The 22,908-nt window shown below is 43.7% G+C and overlaps 1 protein-coding gene across 17 annotated transcripts in view; it reads left to right on the top strand.

Moving 5' to 3' along the window:
• Window positions 1-22,908, top strand: part of EIF4G3 (eukaryotic translation initiation factor 4 gamma 3) — a 440,859-nt gene that overhangs the window by 255,337 nt on the left and 162,614 nt on the right. For 11 of the 17 annotated variants that reach the window (XM_073316601.1, XM_073316591.1, XM_073316590.1 and 8 more), the window contains one exon: window positions 15,591-15,750. In XM_073316601.1, the coding sequence (XP_073172702.1) occupies window positions 15,591-15,750 (160 nt within the window). The remainder of the gene's footprint in view (window positions 1-15,590; window positions 15,751-22,908) is intronic. The other 6 variants (XM_073316587.1, XM_073316593.1, XM_073316584.1 and 3 more) reach the window with 2 other exon arrangements.

Raw genomic sequence — 22,908 nt, 5'->3', positions numbered from 1 at the left:
GTACTGAAGGAATTAGCTGAAAAAATCTCGGTGCCACTAATAACAATATTTTCAAACTCATGGATGACAGGAGAGGTCCCGGAAGACTGGAGAAGGGCTAACATAGTGCCCATCTTTAAAAAGAGGGGAAAGGAGGAGCTGGGGAATTACAGACTAGTCAGCCTGACTTCGATATCTGGAAAGCTAATAGAAGGATGTATAAAACATTCAATTTGCGAGTACCTGGAGGATTAAGGGGTAATCTAGCAGCTATTATGGATTTACCAAGAACAAATCATGCCAAACCATCTTGACTTCCTTCTTTGACAGAGTAACTGGTTTGGTGGATGAGGGAATGCGGTGGATATAATATACCTGGACTTCAGCAAGGCTTTTGACACAGTCCCACATGACATTCTGATAAATAAATTGGAGAAATGCAGGCTTGGCAGAACTACCATTAAGTGGATACATAATTGGTTAAACAACCACAAACAAAGAGTAACTATTCATGAAATGTCAGATTGGAGGGACGTTCCACAAGGATCTGTTCTGGATTTGGTATTGTTTAACATCTTTATTAATGACCTGGATGTAGGAATAGAGAGCATACTGATCAAATTTGCAGATGCACAAAGCTGGGGAGGGAGCGGGGGGTTGGAGAATTGGGTTATAGATCGAACCCTACCAAATTCACGGCCATGAAAAATGCATTACAGACCATGAAATCTGGTTTTGTTTATGAAATCTGGTCTTTTTTATGCTTTTACCCTGTACTATACAGATTTCACGGGGGAGACGAGTGTTTCTCAAATTGGGAGTCCTGACCTAAAAGGGAGTTGTTGGGGGGGAGGGTCGGAAGGTTATTGTAGGGGGGTCACGGTATTGCCACCCTTACTTCTGGAGTGTCTTCATCACTGGGTGGCCAGAGAGTGGTGGCCATTAGCCAGGTGCCTGGCTCTAAAGGTATCACCCCACCAGCAGCACAGAAGTAAGGCCATAGCATACCAGGCCATTCTGACTTCTGCGCTGCTGCTGGCGGCGGCACTGCCTTCAGAGCTGAGCTCCCGGCCAGCAGCCGCCGCTCTCCAGCAGCCCGGCTCTGAAGGCAGTGCCGCTGCCCGCAGCAGCGCAGAAGTAAGGGTGACAACACCACGCCTCCCCACCCCCACTCAATAACAATGTGACCCCACACACACACACACACAATCCCCTTTTGGGTTAGGACATCTACAGTTTCAACACCGTGAAATATCATATTTAAATATTCGAAATCATGAAATTTGCAATTTTTAAAATCTTATGACCATGAAATTGACCAAAATGGACTGTGAATTTTATAGGGCCCTAGTTATAGACAACAAAATAAAATTCAACAAAGACAAACATAAGGTACTACACTTAGAGAAGAAAAACCAAATGTATAAATACAGAATGGGGGATAATTTGCTTGTCAGCAGCACTGCCGAGAAGGATCTGGGAGTTGTGGTGGATCACAACCTCAGCATGAGTCCTCAATGGCGTGCTGTTGCAAAAAAAGCAAATGCAATTTTATGGTGCTACGATGGGATCTAGAGGTGCAACCTGGGACTGTGGGACCGCTGTGCCTCCTTTTCTCACTATTCTGGGTAGTCTGTCTCAATGCCTTACTGCTGGCAAGCAGCAAACCCCTCTAGGTGCTGTTACTACTCAGTGCAACCGCATGTGGAGCCCCACACCCACCTAGATAGCATGAATGATTCCCAAGCCACTCATGAATTACACAGAGAAAGGCACCAGCCAGATCTCCCCAGCTCCCAGCCTTGTACTTCAGGAATATAACTTGCATTGCTCAAGAAAGTACAAAACTCTTTCTTGAGCAATGCAAGTTTATTAATTAGTTCAACACTTCATCAATAGAAAGTGGACATACACCAGCCTTTGTAACCTGAGCAGATTTACCAAGCACTTCAGTCAAACTCACTGGTAAGGATAAATGTTAAAATACGTTTATTGATTACAAAAAGATAGATTTAAGTGATTATAAGGCATAGGCAAAAAGTCAAAGTTAGTTATCAAAGAAAATAAACACACCATCTAAATCTTAAATCTGTAAGACACTCGGCAGTATGTCAATCAGGCGGTTTTCTTAGCTGTTTCCAGATGTTACAGTTCATAATGCACAGGTTTCACCCTTGAAACCTAGGCCAGTCTCCTCTGTTGGAGTCTTCTGAGTGTTCTTGTTGTTTGCAGCAAAGGTGGGGGTGGAGAAAAGGCAAAGCATGGGGCCACTGTGTTCTATTTTATGCCCTTATTCCTTGTGCTTGGAGAACATAAAACCAGGCATGTCTGAGCACCTGGCAAGCCTTAGCAATTCCCCTGGTGTGGCCTTGTGAGTCATTGAATTGTAATTCCCTTGCTGGAAAATGGCTGTGGAATGGTTGTTCGACACCTGCCCATTGGTTAGCTCCCTCATTCTTGTCTCTGGGGATTTAATATCTGGGCAGTTCCCCAGCTCACAGCATATTTTAGTGACAGCCATACAACACAATCTCATAACTTCATATGCAACAATGATATACATATTTAGATAGAACAATGGCATTTAGCAGATCATAACCTTTCCCACAATACCTCAAATGGCATGATTTATTTGAAATATCACAATTATATGTAAATGATGAATATGGGGTTTACAGGGCACTCCCCTGAGATATAGAGTGTCACAGGTGCATTAATAGAGGCATTGAATGCAAGCCATGGGAGGTGATAATACTGCTCTACTCGGTGCTGGTTAGGCCTCAGCTGGAGTAGTGTGTCCAGTTTTGGTCACCAGTGCATAGAAAGGATGTGCAGAAACTGGAAAGGATCCAGAGGCGAGCGACAAAGATGATCAAAGGGATGGAAGGTAAGCCATATGAACAAAGGCTGAAGGAACTGGGTTTGTTTAATTTGGAAAAGAAGAGACTGAGGGGGGACATGATAGTGGTCTTCAAATACTTGAAAAACTTCCATAAAAAAGATGGAGAAAAGTTGTTCCATCTTGCCACAGAGGGCAGGACAAGAGGCAATGGGTGCTAACTACAGCATAACAGATTTAGATTAAACTTCCTAACTGTAAGAACAGTCGGAGATTGGAACAGACTACCTAGGGCAAAGGTGGGCAAACTACAGTCCGCAGGACCATCCTGCCTGGCCCTTGAGCTCCCGGCCGGGGAGGCTAGCCCCCGGCTCCTCCCCTGCTGACCCCTCTCCCCCACAGCCTTAGCTTGCCATGCTGCCAGTGCTCTGGGTGGCAGGGCTGCAAGCTCCTGCCGGGCAGCGCAGCTGCCAGTCCTGGTGCTCTGAGCGGCATGGTAAGGGGGCGGGGAGAGGGGAGGTTGGATAAAGGGTGGGGTCCTGGGGGGCCTGTCAGGGGGCAGGGGTGTGGATAGGAGTCAGGGCAGTCAAGGGAAAGGGAGCAGGGGGGTTGGATAGGGGATGGGCAGTTGGGGGCATGGGATCCCAGGAGGGGGCAGTCAGTGGACAAGGAGCAGGGGGGGTTGGATGGGTTAGGGGTACTGAGGGGGGCAGTCAGGGGGTGGGAAGTGGGAGGGGGCAGATAGAGGGTGGGGGCCAGGCTGTTTGGCCACAGTCTTCCCTACTCGGCCCTCCATAGAGTTTCAGAACCCCGATGTGGCCCTCAGGCCAAAAAGTTTGGCCACCCCTGGCCTAGGGCAATTTTGGGAGCTCCTTCACTGGATGCTTTCAAAAGGAGGCTGGATAGCTATCTGTCTTGGATGGTTTAGACAAAACAAATCCTGTATCTTGGCAGGGGGTTACACTAGATGACCCTTGCAGTCCTTTCTAACCTTATGGTTCTATGATTCTACCCTATAAAGGAGAATCTTGTATTTTTAATATAAAAATGTGACTATTCCACTGAAGCACTGTAAAGGAGAGAAAAGTCCATATGACACATTTATACTGAATTAATTTGTGCTGTCAACTATGTGCTTTAATATATTCTTGCAGTGTGACCAAGTTAACTTTCCTGTGGGAATCTTTACGGAAGAATTTTCCGACTCCTATGTGCATATATTCTCAACCTTAATATTACACTTTGGTGTTAACCAAGGAAAAAGAATAAATAACCTAAATGGACCCTTCTCCCGGCTCTTCTCTCTTGATTTCCCCAGTAAAAAGTGAGCTGTCCAGCTTCCAATTGCTCTACCCTCTTGATTCTCCTTACCTCGATTTCATGTGAATAACCCACTAACAGGAGCAAAAATGACTTTGATTTGATGTCCAGGACTTGCTACATTCAGCCCTGAATCAGGGCCAGAAGAGAACTGTTAAGACCAAAAAATCCTGGTAGCCCTGACATGTATTTGAAGTGCATATTGTAATGAACTGCCATGGCTAGAGGTGTATTCTTTATACTGTTGAAAAATGCAATTTGGAGCAGTATTGTTGAAATAAAATATGATCATGGCCCCAGATTCTGTCTTCTGGTGGTACAAAAGGGAAGGAGAACTGCCCTAAGAGAGCAATTGACAATTCTCCTGATTTAAGAAAATCCCCATGTGGCATAAAGCCATGTTGCTGGGTCTATACTATCTTCATTTTTTCCCCACACCTCACCAAGCGTAGATGTTCTGGAGTAGAAGGGGAAAAGGGGCAGAGCATTCTGTGCTCCAACCAGCTGAGCATTTCCTAGGGAACTATTCTAACTAACACAATTCAGAGCAGCCAAGAGCCAACTCTAAGTTAAACTGGGGGCCAGTTCATTTCCCAGTCAGCCTCAGGATTAGAGGAGCAGGAAGGTGGCTTAAAGGTTTTGCTGGACCTGGGGGTTTGGTCCTCAGAAGATTCTGCATGTAGGCTCTTTTTCTCTAGCTCATAGCTTTTCAGGAATACTGTAGACACCAGCTAAATAGCTTTGGAACTAATGGAGAGGAGTGAGGTGGGGAGGGAGGGACACAATATGCACACCAAGTAAGTTTTGTAATGGTATTCCCATAGAACAAACAAAGAGATGCTGATACTGTTAGTGATTATTTCACTTCTTGTTGTCTAAGAGATGCTGATGCTGCTTTGTTGATTATGTTGCTTCACCAGGAAGTGTGACCCAACTAATTGGTTGCATGGCCCATGGATTCTGGAAAGAGGCATTGTAGGACTTAGGATATTATCTTATACTGTCAGGTCACTTTGCTGCATTGAATCAGCTCCTGCTAGACACAGGGAATCAGCTTTACTAATTGTATGTTATCTAAAAATAGGTCTTCCCCTAAATAGATTTATTGGAAAGCATGGTATCCTTAAGTTGTCCAGACCAGGGTTTCTCAACCTGTGGGTTGGGACCCAAAATTGGGTCGCCAGAATGTTTCCAAGGGTTGTGTGGCAGCAGAGCTGTAACTGGGGTGGGGTGAGCAGGGCAGCCGCCCAAGGCACAAAGTTGAGGAGGGGCGGTAGGGAGGTGTGGAAAAATAACGAGGAAAACGATAGGGGGCAGAGCCCTGCAGAAGGCATGGTATTGCCACCCCTCCGCCCTGCTGCTGGCGGCGGCGCTGCCTTCAGCGCTTTCCAGCCCTCTCTATTCTCTGGCCACCCAGCTCTGACGGCAGCGCCGTTGCCAACAGAAGCACAGAAGTAAGGGTGGCAATACCAGGCATAATACAGTATGGTGGCTGCTCCAGGCACTGCAACCTCTGGGGTTCCAGCACCACTCAGATTTGGCCCAGCCGTCAGGATGGGTCAGGTAGGCCAAATTTGAGTGAGTGGCATTGCAACCATATGAACCAGGTCATACCTCCACTCTCACAAATTTGGTCTTTTAGAGGGGCAGGACCAAACCTGAGTAGTGCCTCAACTCTGGAGGTTGCAATGCCCAGAGCGGAGAGCCGAGCCAAGCTAAGCCAAGCCAGCTCCACAATACAGGACCTGAAGGAGCTGCCACTGTGGTGTGAGTGCCAGACAGGACATAATCCCCTGGGGGACAGGACCCAACCAAAACCACTCCAGGGCCTCCACCCCCTGTCTACTTACTGGGTCGCAACAGGCCATGAACATTTACAAATGAATCCTGAACCCAAAACAGTTGAGAACCACTGGCAAGTTTTTTAAATTTTAAAAAGAAGCCATTTTTGATGATCAGAAAAAGCTTCTGAAAAATTTCATGAAGTGAAAGGCCATATTTACCAAATTCTCAAAACCACCTTTGGGCTGATAACAAACATGAGAAATTTCAACCCAAAGAGTAATTTTTTCACACCAAGTTAAGTGGCTGAACACGTAGATTCACAAGAGATGTAGCTCTCATCCAAAAGACAGGTATAACTGCCCTGATGCTATTGCTCTGTATGCTTTTGCACCTTCCCTGCTTTTTATATCTCCTGTCCTCAAGGCGTCTTCTCATCTCAGTCAACATCTCTGACTAAAGAAGATTTAGAAGGGAATGCTCTTCAATGAACATATGTTGGGGAAGGGTCAACATGTTTTTTGTAAAAGGAAATCATTTCTCATCTACTAGAATTCTTTGAGGGGGTCAACAAGCATGTGGCAAGGGTGATCTGGTGGATATAGTATACTTAGATTTTCAGAGAGCCTTTGACAAGGTCCCTTACTAAAGGCTCTCAGGTCAGTGTATGTGAAGCTGTGGTTGTCCTTATTGTTCCCCAGTGTGGAGTGACAGGGGTAGGGATGTGGTACCTGATGCTATATGCTTGACAGAACGAGGAGCAATGGTCTCAAATTGCAGTGAGGGAGGTCTAGGTTGGATATTAGGAAACACTATTTCACTAGGAGGGTGGTGAAGCACTGGAATGCGTTACCTAGGGAGGTGGAATCTCCATCCTTAGAGGTTTTTAAGGCCCGGCTTGACAAAGCCCTGGCTGGGATGATTTAGTTAGGGTTGGTCCTGCTTTGAGCAGGGGATTGGACTAGATGATCTCCTGAAGTCTCTTCCAACTCTAATCTTCTATGATGCTATGTGGAATGTAGGGAGGTGCTATACGGGAGTTCTCCATGGACTGTAAAGGGAGGCGATCCCAGGAGTGTTGACCCTGTAAGTCTGGAAAAGTTTGCAGCATCTGTTTGCTGCTGGTGCATTTCTCTATCCTTTTCCTACTGGGACTCTTGGGTCTTTCTCTTAGATGCTCTTTCCTTCTTCACACAGTCTGCAATATTCATCCTCCAGGCCTTCTGCTGGAGGATGTAGCACTGGCTTGCAGGATATCGCTGAACATGTCATCTTAAGTCCCCTTCTTTTTCCTCCTTAACTGGCTCAGGCGTTCCATGGGTATGAAAGGGGAACCCCTCCAGGCCGCACCAGCAGCAGCTATAGATAAAACACCCAGAAGTACCGTTGTCGGTATAGTATTATAGTCGGTATATTATAGTATAGTCAGTATTTGGGGGGGAGGGATAGCTCAGTGGTTTGAGCGTTGGCCTGCTAAACCCAGGGTTGTGAGTTCAATCCTTGAGGGGGCCATTTAGGGATCTGGGGCAAAAATCGGGGATTGGTCCTGCTTTGAGCAGGGGGTTGGACTAGATGACCTCCTGAGGTCCCTTCCAACCCTGATATTCTATGATCTATGATTTAGTCACAACAGAAAGCAAAAGTTAAGAGATTCAGAACTCCCTTCTCTTGCTTGCCTAAAGTTTTAAACAAGACATGCTGATGGAGTCTTTTGCTTTGGAGTGCTTGTGAACAGTACCATGCAAAGCACCAGCCATGGTGAGTATGGCCCTCCAGGGGTGAGAGAAATGAGGAGGGAATTGTTCAATTGCATGAAAGTGTGTATAGGGCAATGGCACTGAATGCTGGTACCATTTTCCACAGGGGGTGGGGATTTTAGTTGATATCTCGTTCCTGAGGGACAGAAAGCATAGCTGCTGCTGGTGTCCCAAATCTGCCCAGGCCTGCATGCCACTAGCCTGTTGACTGCCATGATGCCTGCTGAAGTTATCTCCAACTGGTGTGGGAAAGTGTCTTACTGTGGAGGGAAAAATAAGTCTGCCATTCCTAGAAACCTTCAGAAGAGGATTGCAGAGGACCTCCATGAAAGTTTCATCGAGATATCTCAGAAGAGCTCAAGGGACGACATCCCTGTGTACATAAACAAACTGGTCCGCATGCCCTCCCTCCCACAACTTTACAGGGAAACGAAAATCAGATAACTGTACTTCTCTTGTTGTACTGCTATCTCTTGTAGTATGAGTAAATTAATGATAAGGTAGTAGCTGTGTCCTGCTAAGTTGGGGCACCATCACTGTAATGGGAAGTACATTTACACATTTACCCAGGGTTCCTTCCCCTGTATCAGGCTTGCCTGTGCTCAGCTGCCAGGATTGACTTGACTGCAGTGGAGTCTCAAACAGGTCTTGGTTCACAGCATAGCTGGACCCCCTGGTCAAATGCCCCGTCCTGCTCCTCCACCTCCTCATCCTTGCTGTTCACACCAGGGACATGTGACTCGGGCTCCTCGGTGGTAAACACGGTGGTTTGCAGGGTGATGGTGGGGTCTCTGCCAAATATGACATGCAGCTCTTCGTAAAACCGGCAGCACTGGATCGACTCTTGGTCTCCCTGGCCTTCGGATATCTTGCCATGGTTCCTTCGCTTTCACGACATACTGCTGCTGATCCCTTTCCTACCCATTCTGCATCCCCTGTGCAGTCCACTCGAAGATGTCCGTGTTTCCACAGCTGCTCTATAGCTCTGTTTGCACAGCCTCTTCTACCCACAGGCCTAGGAGATCCAATGTCTCCTGTCTACTCTAGGCTGAAGTGTGTCTTGAACATGGAGCCAGCATGATCAGCTGAGCAGTTGCATGTAACAATGTAGAGCTGCTAGATGTGCTCACCAAGCTGGACAATCAGGAAAAGGCATTTCAAAAATTCACAGAGTTTTAAAAGCAGGGCTTCTAGTCTCCCTGTCCCCAGGGCAATGGAGTTCACAATTGCGACCAGAGCAGTCAATGTTGGGCATTGTGGGACAGCTGCCCAGAAGACTGTTATGGTTGACATAGGTAGTGCAGTGTCTACATTCATGCTGTGTTGTCCTCAGTACATTGACCATCGCTCAACGCCGCTTAAGGAGTTAGTGTTACTGTATTGACATAATGGATAGCTTATGTTAGTGGGAGACGTATTTAAGTGTAGACACAGGCACAATTAGGTCAATGCAAGGTGGCTTATGTAGACCTAACTTTGTAGTATAGACCAGGCCTAAGTGGATCCACACAGGGGGAAATTAATTTGGTCCTGTATATATAGGAATCACATAACTGAAATTCAGCAGTCTAAGACAGAGCACTGCAACTGTTTACCCTTTGTTACGATACTAGATCAGGGGAGGGCTCCAGCTGGGGGTGTGGACTCTGGGGTGGGGCTGGGGATGAAGAGTTTGGGGTGTAGGATGATGCTCCGGGCTGGGACTGAGGGATTTGGAGGGTGGGAGGGGGATCAGGACTGGGAAAGGTAGGTTGAGGTATGGGTGGGGAGGGTGGATCAGGGGTGCAGCCTCAGGGCAGTGCTTACCTCAAGTGGCTCCTGGAAGCAGCTGCATGTCCACCCTCCTGCTCCTATGCGGAGGTGCGGTCAGGTGGCTCTGCTGCACGCTACCCCATCCGCAGGTGCTGCTCCTTCAGCTCCTTTGGCTGCGGTTCCCAGCTAATGGGAACTGTGGGGGCAGCACTTGGGGGTGTGGAGCGGAGCCCCCTGGCTTAGAAGCCGGAGGGGGTACACACTGCTGCTTCCGGGAGCCGCACAGAGCTGCCCCCGACCTTGTTCTCCAGCTGGAGCTGGGCAAGCCCCAGACCTTGCTCCCCAGCGGGAGCTCGAAGGCCGGATTAAAATGGCTGGGAGGCCAGATGCAGCCCCAGGGCCGTAGTTTGCCCACCCCTGTACTAGATGGTGATTTAGGACAGGAAGCACAGAATATTGTATTCCAGTTGAAACTGCAAGGAGAAGGGATGTAGAGTGAATGTAATTCCCAAATTCCAACTAATGTAATGTGGTTTAGTTAGTGTGTAGAACAGGGATCCGGGTGTGAGGATAGAAACTCTTCCCAGAGTGCAATCTTGATGTGTGACTTGATGAGCAATCTTGGCCAAGTCGCTTCCCCTCTCCATACCTCCATTTCCTCATCTGTGATATGGGGATAGTGCAATTGGTGCATCTTGTGTCTTGTGAGGTTTAGTTAGTTTGTCTAATTCTCTTAAAACACTTTAAGGTTTTTGGATAAAAGGTGCTATTCAAGAGCAAGTACTATTATTATAATATATCTGACAGCATGCACTTTCTGACAGGTAATTAAGACTTTTCATTTACCAGCCAAAAACCCCACACTTCCAATAGTGAAATACAAACTAACACAGCCTGAGGCATAGGTTCAATACAGACTTATTAGCAGGGATCCTAGCTTTCTGTAATTAAAAAAACCAAAATTCTCCAATAAAAAAAATTAAAATCCATGATTTTCCACAATTAAAATGAAATGCTGAACTTTAATTTCCCTAACAACAGTATATATATATATATATATATATATATATATATAGGTATCAGTTGAACGTAATGTTTTATTGATATATTTACAATTTTTAAGCAAGTTTGATGCTTACCACTGACCCATCCTACAGAAACAAAATCAATTTGTTAGATTCTACGGTGCCACAAGTACTCCTCATTGTTTTTGCAAAAACTAATTTCCCCTTGGTAAATACTCACACCTTGTCAACTGTTTGAAATGGGCCACCTTGTTTACATTGGCCTTATTAACACTATAAAAGTGATTTTGACTCCTCCTTGTCAACCGTTGAGAATTGCCTACTTCCAACTTAAACTGAATTGGCTCGTTAGTTCTGACCCCTCACTTGTTAAGGCAACTTCCATCTTTTCATATTTTGTGTATTTATACCTCCCTAATGTATGTTCCACTCCATGCATCTGATAAAGTGGGTTTTAGCCCATGAAAGCTTATGCCCAAATAAATTTGTTAGTCTCTAAAGTGCCACAAGGACTCCTCATTGTTTTTGCTGATACAGACTAACACGGCTACCCCTCTGAAACCTGTCACAGAGCATTGTTTCTTTACTGTTGATAGCCCTGCTGTTTCAGCCTCTTGTTTTTGTTTCTTTTCATTCAGTTTATGTTTAGCGCTTTCCATGTGTTCTACAACTGTCTGCCTTTGAACATAATCCACACCTTGCTGCGTACAGAACAGCACACTATTATCAATGTGAAATTTGTACTTTCCAAACTCTGTGACATGGTCTTTAGGGGGTGATTTTTAAATTTTTTGGCATCTTTCCATAACTTTAATTACTCATGTCTGCAGGCTGAAGTGAAATTTGAGATGCATTAAAACATGAACCCCTATACATCACTGAGTAACCTCTATATGCTGGAAGCGAAAATCAGTTACAAGTGTGGGAGGTCATGTGCATTGAATACATGACACTGAGACTGTTAGTAAAATTTAGTTAATATACGTTTTTATTTTTTCACACAATGTAAAAACTCAAGATTCTCTGTAAAAACACAAATTCTGCGTTTTTCCGCGGCAAATGGATTTCTAGGATCCCTGCTTATAAGGAAGAGCACTCTTTACTGAACCAAAAACACCCTGGGTTTTCCTAGAGAGTCTCTCATCCAAATGATGACCAAACCTTCTTGCCTTATATGTTTGCTAGGACAACAACCCAAGGTGGAAGGTAATTGCATAGAAAAGTTCTTTTAACATCGTAAGTCATAACAGTGATACTTGAATAGTTTACTACTAGATCCTCCTTCTAAATATTGAATTTTTAAACTGTTCACCTTTTGAGGATGCTTTATTTTAATATCATTATTTTTATGTATATATTTACATTGTTTTAATTCCCACAATGTGCTTTCCAACCCTCTAAAAAAACATGGTTCCTTCCGAACCCAAATAGTTCACAGTTTTTAAAAACTTCTTGTCCTTCTCCAGTCTCATTTGGCTCCTGTTGCTTTTAGTCCCATTCTCCATAATATTTTTCTATGTAGATTTTTTTTAATTAAGCTGATAATCCAGGCAGACAGTGAGGAAAGCATTACTGAAATCAGTTAATCTGTAAAATGTCTTTTATTTGGCTTCATTCAGGCCTGGCTGCAGTATAAAAAAAAGTTCTTCACCCAGGGCCTAGCCAGCTTTGTAAATTTCATTTTTGGAAAACTTAACTGTTCCCAAGAAACTACTAGCTCCCCTTCGCATTATGTCTGTTTACCATTCTGCCTTTTTTAACAGTAATATCTTATTGCTTGTTACTGCTTTTGAGTGTGAATGATAAGCATATATAATGTAATATTTAGAAGGGCATTAGTTTCTTCTTCAATAATGGTCAGACATGGCAGCCAAAAATAGATATTTGCTGAATTTTTTTAAGTGTACACCTCAAATGTTGTCTCTTCAGTATATCAATAATGCAAAAACAGCAGCAGCAGCTTCACAAAGGCTTGATCTTTTTTAGTCCCACTGGAAGAGGGAAAGAGATGCTGACATTATGGCCAGGAGGTACAGAAGGGAGGAGCAAGTGGCTCACTATCATGCTCACCAAACCACATTTTCCCCACACCTGTCCTGTAGCCTGCAGAGGCTCCTTCACAATTCCACAGGATTTGGTAGGGTACTTGCTCTATATTGATGACATCTTCATCATCTGGACCCATGGAAAAGAAGCCCTTGAGGAATTCCACCATGATTTCAACAATTTCCATCCCACCATCAACCTCAGCCTGGACCCGTCCACATAAGAGATCCACTTTCTGGACACTACAGTGCTAATAAGCGATGGTCACATAAACACCACCCTATACTGGAAACCTACTAACCGCTATTCCTACCTACATGCCTCCAGCTTTCATCCAGACCACACCATACGATCCATCGTCTACAGCCAAACTCTACGATACAACCACATTTGCTCCAACCCCTCAGACAGAGACAAACACCTCCAAGATCTCTATCAAGCATTCTTACAACTACAATACCCACCTGCTGAAGTGAAGAAACAAATTGACAGAGCCAGAAGAGTTTCCAGAAGTCACCTACTATAGGACAGGCCCAACAAAGGAAATAACAGAACGCCACTAGCCGTCACCTTCAGCCCCCAACTAAAACCTCTCCAACGCATCATCAAGGATCTACAACCTATCCTGAAGGACGACCCATTACTCTCACAGATCTTGGGAGACAGGCCAGTCCTTCCCTACAGACAGCCCCTCAACCTGAAGCAAATACTCACCAGCAACCACACACCACACCACAGAACCACTAACCCAGGAACCTATCCTTGCAACAAAGCCCGTTGCCAACTGTGTCCACATATCTATTCAGAGGACACCATCATAGGGCCTAATCACATCAGCCACACTATCAGAGGCTCGTTCACCTGCACATCTACCAATGTGATATACGCCATCATGTGCCAGCAATGCCCCTCTGCCATGTACATTGGTCAAACTGGACAGTCTCTACGTAAAAGAATCAATGGACACAAATCAGATGTCAAGAATTATAACATTCATAAACCAGTTGGAGAACACTTCAGTCTCCCTGGTCACTCAATTACAGACCTAAAAGTCGCCATATTACAACAAAAAGACTTCAAAAACAGACTCCAACGAGAGACTGCTGAATTGGAATTAATTTGCAAACTGGATACAATTAACTTAGGCTTGAATAGAGACTGGGAGTGGATGGGTCATTACACAAAGTAAAACTATTTCCCCATGTTTATTCCCCCACCTCCACCCACCGCTGTTCCTCAGACGTTCTTGTTAACTGCTGGCAATGGCCCACCTTGATTATCGCTACAAAAGGTTTCTCCTCCCCTCCCCCCCCCGCCCCGGGCTCTCCTGCTGGTAATAGCTCATCTTAAGTGATCACTCTCCTTACAGTGTGTATGATAACACCCATTTTTTCATGTTCTGTGTGTATATAAATCTCCTCACTGTATTTTCCATGCATCCGATGAAGTAAGCTGTAGCTCACGAAAGCTTATGCTCAAATAAATTGGTTAGTCTCTGAGGTGCCACAAGTACTCCTTTTCTTTTTTCAGAAGTTAATGTTGCTGAAAGCATCTGGGTTTCACCCTCATTTCCATAAGGAGTATGGCCTTTAGTTTAGTAGGGAAAACTCGTATGATGAAGTTTTCAATACTACTGAAGATTTTATTAATCTGTACCCAAGACCTCTCTTTCCAATGAAGACTCCGGCACTGTAGTGTGCACATCACAACCTCCTTTCAATGTTAGAACCTGTGTTTGATTGTGTGTGTTTGTGTATGCATCTATCCATTATTTTTTGTTGTTGGACAAACGTCGCAGCTGTACCCAGATGTACACTCAGAATCTGAAAACAATATAAAAATGAATCTCTCCCAGACTTCTTTTATTTTTCTAGGTGCCGGAATGGATTCTACCTTAAGGAATTTAGAGAGAGAATTTTTCTTTAGACTTCTGCTACAATTTTCAAAGAGCCTGAGGGAGTTAGGTACTCAAATGATATTTAATTTCAATGGAAGTTGGGCACTTAGCTCCCTCCAACTCCTTTGAAGATCACAGCTTTTTAGTATACCCCATCTGAGATGTCACTGAAGGTAGATGTGTAGATGGGAACTTCACACTGAAGCTACTACATCAGAAATTAATATACATTGCAAAGCAAAAGTGTGGGCTTTTTAAAATGATAAATGTTAAATTTGTTGGATTTTTTTCTCCCCATGTGGTTTCTGGTTTGTGCCTTAAGGAGGATTTACTGATAGGAACATTTTCCCCATCCATCTACAAAGTAACTTGCAAAAGAGCCCTGCTCTGAAAAATTGGAGTGGGTTTGAAGTGGGTTTGATATTGTCATTTATAGTTTCATAAAAAGTTTCTATTAGATTTCTGAGGGGAGATGCTGGCTTTTGTGGCTTTGTTATCTCCACAAATACAACCCAAATCCAGAAGAGCATCTGATTTCAGTGTTTTGCCAGAGTGAACATTTATTTGTCCTGTCAGATAGATGGTAGTGGTGATGGTGAAGATATTTGTTCTGAGATAAGCTGTACCTGGAATTTCCTCAGTCCTGGTCAAGTGGCTTTCTGTCCACTTCTAAATTTTTAATCTGGCCATTTAAAAATATGTAACTTTTGTCAGGCCTGCTGTAAATCTGTCAAAATTTTGACTTTTGTTATTCACACTTGTCTTTGCAAATTCTAATGTTTTCTAATGGTTTGATCAAAAAATATCAAAGATTTTTGAAATTGCTGATCATTTGCAAATGGAGTTAGCCAGTTCTTTTTACACAGCTTTTTTTTTTTGGGGGGGGGGGGAGGATCTGATTGTACCCTAGTTTTTGAAAATTATTACCAGGAGCATTTCTGCTGTACTTGGAAGAAACATAGATGAATGAAGTGTATTAATGACTGTGCAGTGCTGTCTTTTCTTGCTGTTGTTAATAGTAATCGTCTTTTTCCCCCCTTTTCCTGCTGCCTTTTTCCTTCCTCCCCTTCCCATGTACTTTTTGAATTTATTCAATTGGTCTGTGTATATTTTTTTCCTGCCTTTTGCTTTTCTTTTATCTCCCACCCTGCTCTTGTCTTCCCCTCTTGCTTGCTTGTGTTCCATGTTGCCAGCTTTTATGTTCGCATGCTCATTATCACCCTTTTTTGTACTTCAAATCCCAGCAGCTGTCCAGCCAGGTCCCAGAGCACAGCCCTGTGGTTTACGGGACTGTGGAGAACACTCATCTCGCCACCAGCACTCCTGTGACTGCAACTAGCGACCCGAAGCAAGGTTTGTTAATGGATATTTTTTCCCTGGTATTTTTAGTCATTTGTCTCCTCTCTTATAAGTCTGACTTTTTATACATCTGTAAGCAAGCAGGGTGGCCAGTACCAGAAATAGAAGCTTCTCTTTTGAGCCTTTGACAAAGCTGGTGTATTATTTATAGATTCATTGCAATTTGGCAAACAGAATTGAGTAAAAACTGTTTCATTAAAAGTCATTCTTCCAAAACATTGTTCCAGAGCAGCTGGTAGTGTGAACCTCCTTTTTCCTTCTCCAAACGATCCTTTCTTCAAAACCAGCAAAATTATTGCCAATAAAATGGTCACTTGGACAGAGGAACTTCTTAAGTAAATCATTTAAACATACATTTAGCCACAGAGATATCACTTACCCACCACATCGTAATGGTTCCTGTAGAGCTGTTTGTTCATCATGTCTTGCCAGCATCCTCAGTACATCTGTAGAAGATATTAATTAGAAAATTGTTATTGCTATTGTGCAAATTGTGCAGTAAAGGCTTGCCAAATTTCACTTTCTCCTTAGAGCTATTTTCAAATTGTGCAGGTGAAAATGATTAAATTTAATTCTTCTCGTATCTAAAAAAATATGAATGGAGTTTTTAAAATTTGTATTTAAAATAGAAATTATCCTCGGACTTGAGACACTGCATGCAAGTTCCTTCCCACAATGAAATTTTACATCCAGTTAGAAACGCTTAAAAACTTGGGTTTATAATGTAAGTGCTATGCTCTGCAGTGTTAAGTGTAATTTGTAATATATAGCCCGAGCATTCCAGTTCTCCACATTCATTCATAGCATTTAGGGTTCTGCCTACAGCCGTGGGTACTTGAAAATTGAGAAGCACTATCTTTTTCTTTGTGCACTTCCCAAAAGCTTTGTGCCTAAGTAGATTTTAAAAAAGTTATTGCTAAAAGAAGAAACACTAACCACAAAAGAGTTAAAATTGTAGCCAGGGAGGAAAAAGAAGCTGGCTTTTAATTTTTCAGAGATACCATACATCCCGGTTCTAGCATGACCACTGGTTGACAGAAGGGGAAGTAAAATGTCCCTGAAAATGTTGCGATTGGCAGGCACAAATTAGATGTTTGTTTTTTCATCAGTTTAAGTGTATTCTGTAAATGTAAGTGTAGAGTATTAAAATTCTATGTGTAAAAATTCCATATCCTTCCTTTATGAAAAAGTTGTGGATAAATTTATCATAGAATCATAGAATATCAGGGTTGGAAGGGACCTCAGGAGGTCATCTAGTCCAACCCCCTGCTCAAAGCAGGACCAATCCCCAATTAAATCATCCCAGCCAGGGCTTTGTCAAGCCTGACCTTAAAAACTTCTAAGGAAGGAGATTCTACCACCTCCCTAGGTAATGCATTCCAGTGTTTCACCACCCTCCTAGTGAAAAAGTTTTTCCTAATATCCAACCTAAACCTCCCCCACTGCAACTTGAAATGAATGAAACTGATGAAACATGCATGAAACTGATACTTGATTGCATTGGCCAAACATAGCACAAGTAGTCCTTACTGCACCTTATTCCTGACCCCCAACATGGCTCCTGCTCCAGATCTGGACCCACTTCCCATCTCTGCAAAAGCACCATAATCCTGATCATCATGCTTGCGACTTCAGTCTTGGACTTTCTATGAAAGTAATGGTTGGCGATCCCTCAGAGTTCGAGGATGATTGTCTTCCATGAAATGATAGCCAGCTATTGCTAGTGGATCTGCACATAACTCATAAGACCAGTCCGGGATCCACATATTTTGTCATAATTGGGGCAGACTTTTCCTGGTGAAAGGGGCAGATCTGGATTGTTGAGTTGTGCTGTGATGCATTCTTTCCTGTTTCTCCATTGAGTCTCATAATGCTGGAATCCTTGCCACAAGGTCCTTCTCCATTTTAGTCCATCGATTGGCTTGGGTTTCCCATGACTTAGTGGATGTTGTACTTTTTCATGTTGGCTTTGAGGGTGTCTTTGAAGTGCCTTTCCTCTCCCCCTCCCCGCCCCCCATTTGTTGGCCTTGGCCAAGTTATGAGAAAATGACCTGCTACAGGAATCGATTATCTGGCATTCGAAGAATGTCACCAGCCCAATTAAGTTGGTAATGGATAATCATAGCTTCAATGCAGGAATTTTTGGCTTGGGACAAAATGCTGATGTTGGCGCATTGATCATCCCTTGATTTGGAAGGTCTTGTGCAGACAATATTAATGGGATCATTCAAGAGCCTTAAGGTGTCTATTATACGTGACCCAGGTCTTGGCACTGTGCAGGAGAACAGGAATAATGATGGCCTGCTACATGAGAAGCTTGGTTTGGTTCTTGAAGTCATGATTCTCCAAAGACACATTTTCTCAAGTGCCCTAGCATATTGGAGGCAGTATTGAATCTCCTTTTTCAAAGTCGTCTTTCTGCGACAGATGGCTACCGAGGTAATGGAAGTGCTTGACATTATCTAGGTCTCATTCTTGATCTTTGATTGAGGGAGCAGAATTGTGGTGGTTCGGAGTCCATTGGTGGAGCTCTTTAGTTTTCTAGGTGTTGAGTGTTAGGCCTAGTTGATTGTAGGCCTCAGAGAAGATGTCAGATGTTTTTTGAAGATCTTCTTCCAAGTGGGTGCACAGGGCACAGTCATTCAGTGAGTGATTTAGTGATAGTCTTTGTCTTGAATGGGAGGCAATTGAAGTTGAAGGCTTGCTATCCATTCTGTATTGAATATCAAGTGCAGAGGTGAGCTTGTCAACGATGAGAAAGAGGGTAACAGCAAGGAAGATGAAGAAGAGGGTTGGAGCGATGACACAGCCTTGCTTGACTCCTGTCTTTAGTACAAAGTCCGTTTTTGATCAATTGGTGATATCCATCACGGACATGTTGTAACAGAGGAGTTGGAGAATGGCAAATTTTGGCAGGCATCCAAACTTGAGGAGAATTCTCCACAGAGCCTCACAACTGATGGAATCAAATGCTTTCATGAGTTTGATGAAGACTATGTAGGGAGGTTGATGATGTTCTCTGCACTTTACCGTTCGCCAACTTCAGGAAAAGATCATATCCTTGGTACCTTGAGATGGTCTGAATCTGCATTGTGATTCTGGGAGGATTTCCTTGGCAAGAGGGAGCAGCCAGTTAAGAATGCTGGTGAGGATCTTTCTGGAAGTGGACAGCAGGGCAATTCATTGATCGTTTCCACAATCCGATTTTTCTACTTTCTTGAAGATGGCGGTGGTCATGATAATGGAATCCCTATGGTCAGCTAGGTTTTCTTCTGAATGCCAGATCTTGAGTATTAGGGTGTGAAGCTGGCAAGCCAGTTCTTCTCCTCCTCCTTTGAAGATTTTAGCAGGGATACTGTCAGGTCCAGATGCCTTATTGTTCTTCATCTGTTTGATGGCTTTCTTTACCTCAACAAGTGTTGGTGGTGTTCTGAGGTCATCCTTAATAGGATGTTGGGGGATTGAGTCAAAAATGCTTTCATCAATATTGGAGTCACTATTTAGAAGGTCTTGAAAGTTTTCCTTCCATTGTGCATTGACCAATTTGTTGTAAAATAGTATATCAAAGTGTGTGGTAGCTTTGTGATGTGAACAAATGGTGAATGTGATAGTCAATCTCATTTCCACTTGTGAGTCATCCAGGATTTGAAAACAACTTTCTTGTCATGAAACTACAGTACACTAGCCATTATTGAGAACTGTCCCCCCCTCACATTTTTAATGCTTGTATTTCATTTTTAAATCAACAGTTTAAAGAATAGTTGCAGTAACTAGGAAGTGATTAAAACCAATTAATGATATCTCAGGCCTTGTCTAAACAGGAAAGTTTTACCAATTAGACCAATCTAGTTATACCAGTATATTCCTCTGTTTGGACAGTTTAATTGGGTCCAATGTAAGAGTGGCTTTTTCAGTTAAATTTAGGAAGGAGATTTAAGCAACATGAACTAAACTGGGGGGAAAAAGCACTCCCATTGGAATATGAGTCTCCACATGAGGGGCTATGCTGGTATAACTATCGGTTTAAATTCAAATCTAAGCTTATACTGCCATAACTTTCCTGTGTAGATAAGCCCTCAGATTATATACAAAAAAAGAAAGACCAATGTTAGAACAGATTAGAACATAATTATATTACAAGTGTAATTATAACTGATTAGGTACAAAAATGAAAATCCAGGACCTTGAGATATACTGATGATATACTTCACGAACAAGGTCAGCTCCCAGACTGCTGCACTGGACAGCACAGCATGGGGAGGAGGTGACCAGCCCTCTGTGGAGAAAGAGGTGGTTAGGGACTATTTAGAAAAACTGGACGTGCACAAGTCCATGGGGCTGGATGAGTTGCATCCGAGACTGCTAAAGGAACTGGCGGCTGTGATTGCAGAGCCATTGGCCATTATCTTTGAAAACTCGTGGCGAACGGGGGAAGTCCCGGATGACTGGGAAAAGGCTAATGTAGTGCCAATCTTTAAAAAAGGGAAGAAGGAGGATCCTGGGAACTACAGGCCAGTCAGCCTCACCTCAGTCCCTGGAAAAATCATGGAGCAGGTCCTCAAGGAATCAGTTCTGAAGCACTTAGAGGAGAGGAAAATGATCAGGAACAATCAGCATGGATTCATCAAGGGAAAGTCACGCCTGACTAATCTAATCGCCTTCTATGATGAGATTACTGGTTCTGTGGATGAAGGGAAAGCAGTGGATGTATTGTTTCTTGACTTTAGCAAAGCTTTTGACACGGTCTCCCACAGTATTCTTGTCAGCAAGTTAAGGAAGTATGGGCTGGATGAATGCACTATAAGGTGGGTAGAAAGTTGGCTAGATTGTCGGGCTCAACGGGTAGTGATCAATGGTTCCATGTCTAGTTGGCAGCCAGTGTCAAGTGGAGTGCCCCAGGGGTCGGTCCTGGGGCCGGTTTTGTTCAATATCTTCATAAATGATCTGGAGGATGGTGTGGATTGCACTCTCAGCAAATTTGCGGATGATACTAAACTGGGAGGAGTGGTAGATACGCTGGAGGGCAGGGATAGGATACAGAGGGACCTAGACAAATTGGAGGATTGGGCCAAAAGAAATCTGATGAGGTTCAATAAGGATAAGTGCAGGGTCCTGCACTTAGGACGGAAGAACCCAATGCACAGCTACAGACTAGGGACCGAATGGCTAGGCAGCAGTTCTGCGGAAAAGGACCTAAGGGTGACAGTGGATGAGAAGCTGGATATGAGCCAGCAGTGTGCCCTTGTTGCCAAGAAGGCCAATGGCATTTTGGGATGTATAAGTAGGGGCATAGCGAGCAGATGGAGGGACGTGATCGTCCCCCTCTATTCGACATTGGTGAGGCCTCATCTGGAGTAGTCTGTCCAGTTTTGGGCCCCACACTACAAGAAGGATGTGGATAAATTGGAGAGAGTCCAGCGAAGGGCAACAAAAATGATTAGGGGTCTGGAACACATGAGTTATGAGGGGAGGCTGAGGGAACTGGGATTGTTTAGTCTGCAGAAGAGAAGAATGAGGGGGGATTTGATAGCTGCTTTCAACTACCTGAGAGGTAGTTCCAGAGAGGATGGTTCTAGACTATTCTCAGTGGTGGAAGAGGACAGGACAAGGAGTAATGGTCTCAAGTTGCAGTGGGGGAGGTTCAGGTTGGATATTAGGAAAAACTTTTTCACTAGGAGGGTGGTGAAACACTGGAATGCGTTGCCTAGGGAGATGGTGGAATCTCCTTCCTTAGAAGTTTTTAAAGTCAGGCTTGACAAAGCCCTGGCTGGGATGATTTAATTGGGTATGGGTCCTGCTTTTGAGCAGGGGGTTGGACTAGATGACCTCCTGAGGTCCCTTCCAACACTGATATTCTATGATTCTATGATGAAAAGTGCTATATAAGAGCAGTTAGGTATTTATTTATTTATTTTATCTCTTACTGAAAAAGTACTAAAGAGCTAATTTATTAAAGTACAAGAGAGCAGTAGGTAAAGAGAGAGAGAAAATATCCATTAAAAATCAAAGCCTAAAGGATCATGAAATAAAACTGAGTTGAAATAATGACACTGGATGAAAAAGTGATAGTACAATGTTATGGTTACATATCTAAACTAAAAAAAATGAGGAGTACTTGTGGTACCTTAGAGACTAACAAATTTATGTGCCCAAATAAATTTGTTAGTCTCTAAGGTGCCACAAGTACTCCTCGTTTATTTTGCTGATACAGACTAATACGGTTACCACTCTGAAACATATCTAAACTAGTTCTCAGTAAATTTAAGGGGTGGTCTACAAACAAACCTGTACCAAAGTAACTAAATAGGCTTTAATTCAGAACTCTTGTTATTTGAGAAGTGTCCTATTTAAGTCACTTTTATTCCAAAATAAGTGTGACCACACACAGATTTGCATTGAAATAACAAAAGGTCTGTGTTAAAAGTTAACCAGTGTAGTTCCATTGCAAGTTTGTGAAGGCCAGACTTAAGTCACTTCCATTGTGCATACTGTATAGACCCGAGCCTCTTGTACTTTGCACCTTCTGTATTTGTTTACATCAGTTCACAGTTAGTAAGGTTGTATGCCTTAAAGCAATGGAGAATTGGACCAGATGTTTAATGACCTAATTAGGAATCAGAAATACTATATGTGTGTGACAGGGCGCGCTTACCTCTCGTGAATGCCTCCTGTCAGTTGGGTGCGAACCTGCACTCTTTCTCTGCTGGTGGTACTCCCTGTCTTTTGCCCTCATCAGGCGGGTCTTCAGTGGCTCAGCCTTCTGGCTAAGTCACACAATGTCTAAAATGAATGAAGCCCTTCTGGGGTAACAGATAAAGGACAGTCACTGTGCCCTTGTTGGTATCTGTAGCCCTGCCTCCGGATTCAGTTCTCAGCCCTTTCTGGGCTAGCTTTATGTCTGTTCCTGCCCTCCAGAACTTTCGCCTTGGCAACTCTTTGGCTTTAACAGTTCTCTGGTGCCCCTTTAAGTCATGCCCTTCACTTGGGCCCCTAAACAAGACTTATCCCCTCCTCAGGGCTTAGGTCACTTCCTCGGTGGCTGTTGGGCAGGACCCAGGGTCATCCACTATTGTGTCCCAACGCGGGGTCCCTATAAACAGCAGTCATGTGCTGCTTCCCTTTAATAATTGCTGCTGCCTTCCCTGAGCTGCT

Source organism: Lepidochelys kempii, chromosome 18, assembly GCF_965140265.1.
Source record: "Lepidochelys kempii isolate rLepKem1 chromosome 18, rLepKem1.hap2, whole genome shotgun sequence".
Classification (NCBI taxonomy): domain Eukaryota; kingdom Metazoa; phylum Chordata; order Testudines; family Cheloniidae; genus Lepidochelys; species Lepidochelys kempii.
Note: the sequence above shows the minus strand (reverse complement) of the source record. Positions and strands in the feature narration are given on the sequence as shown.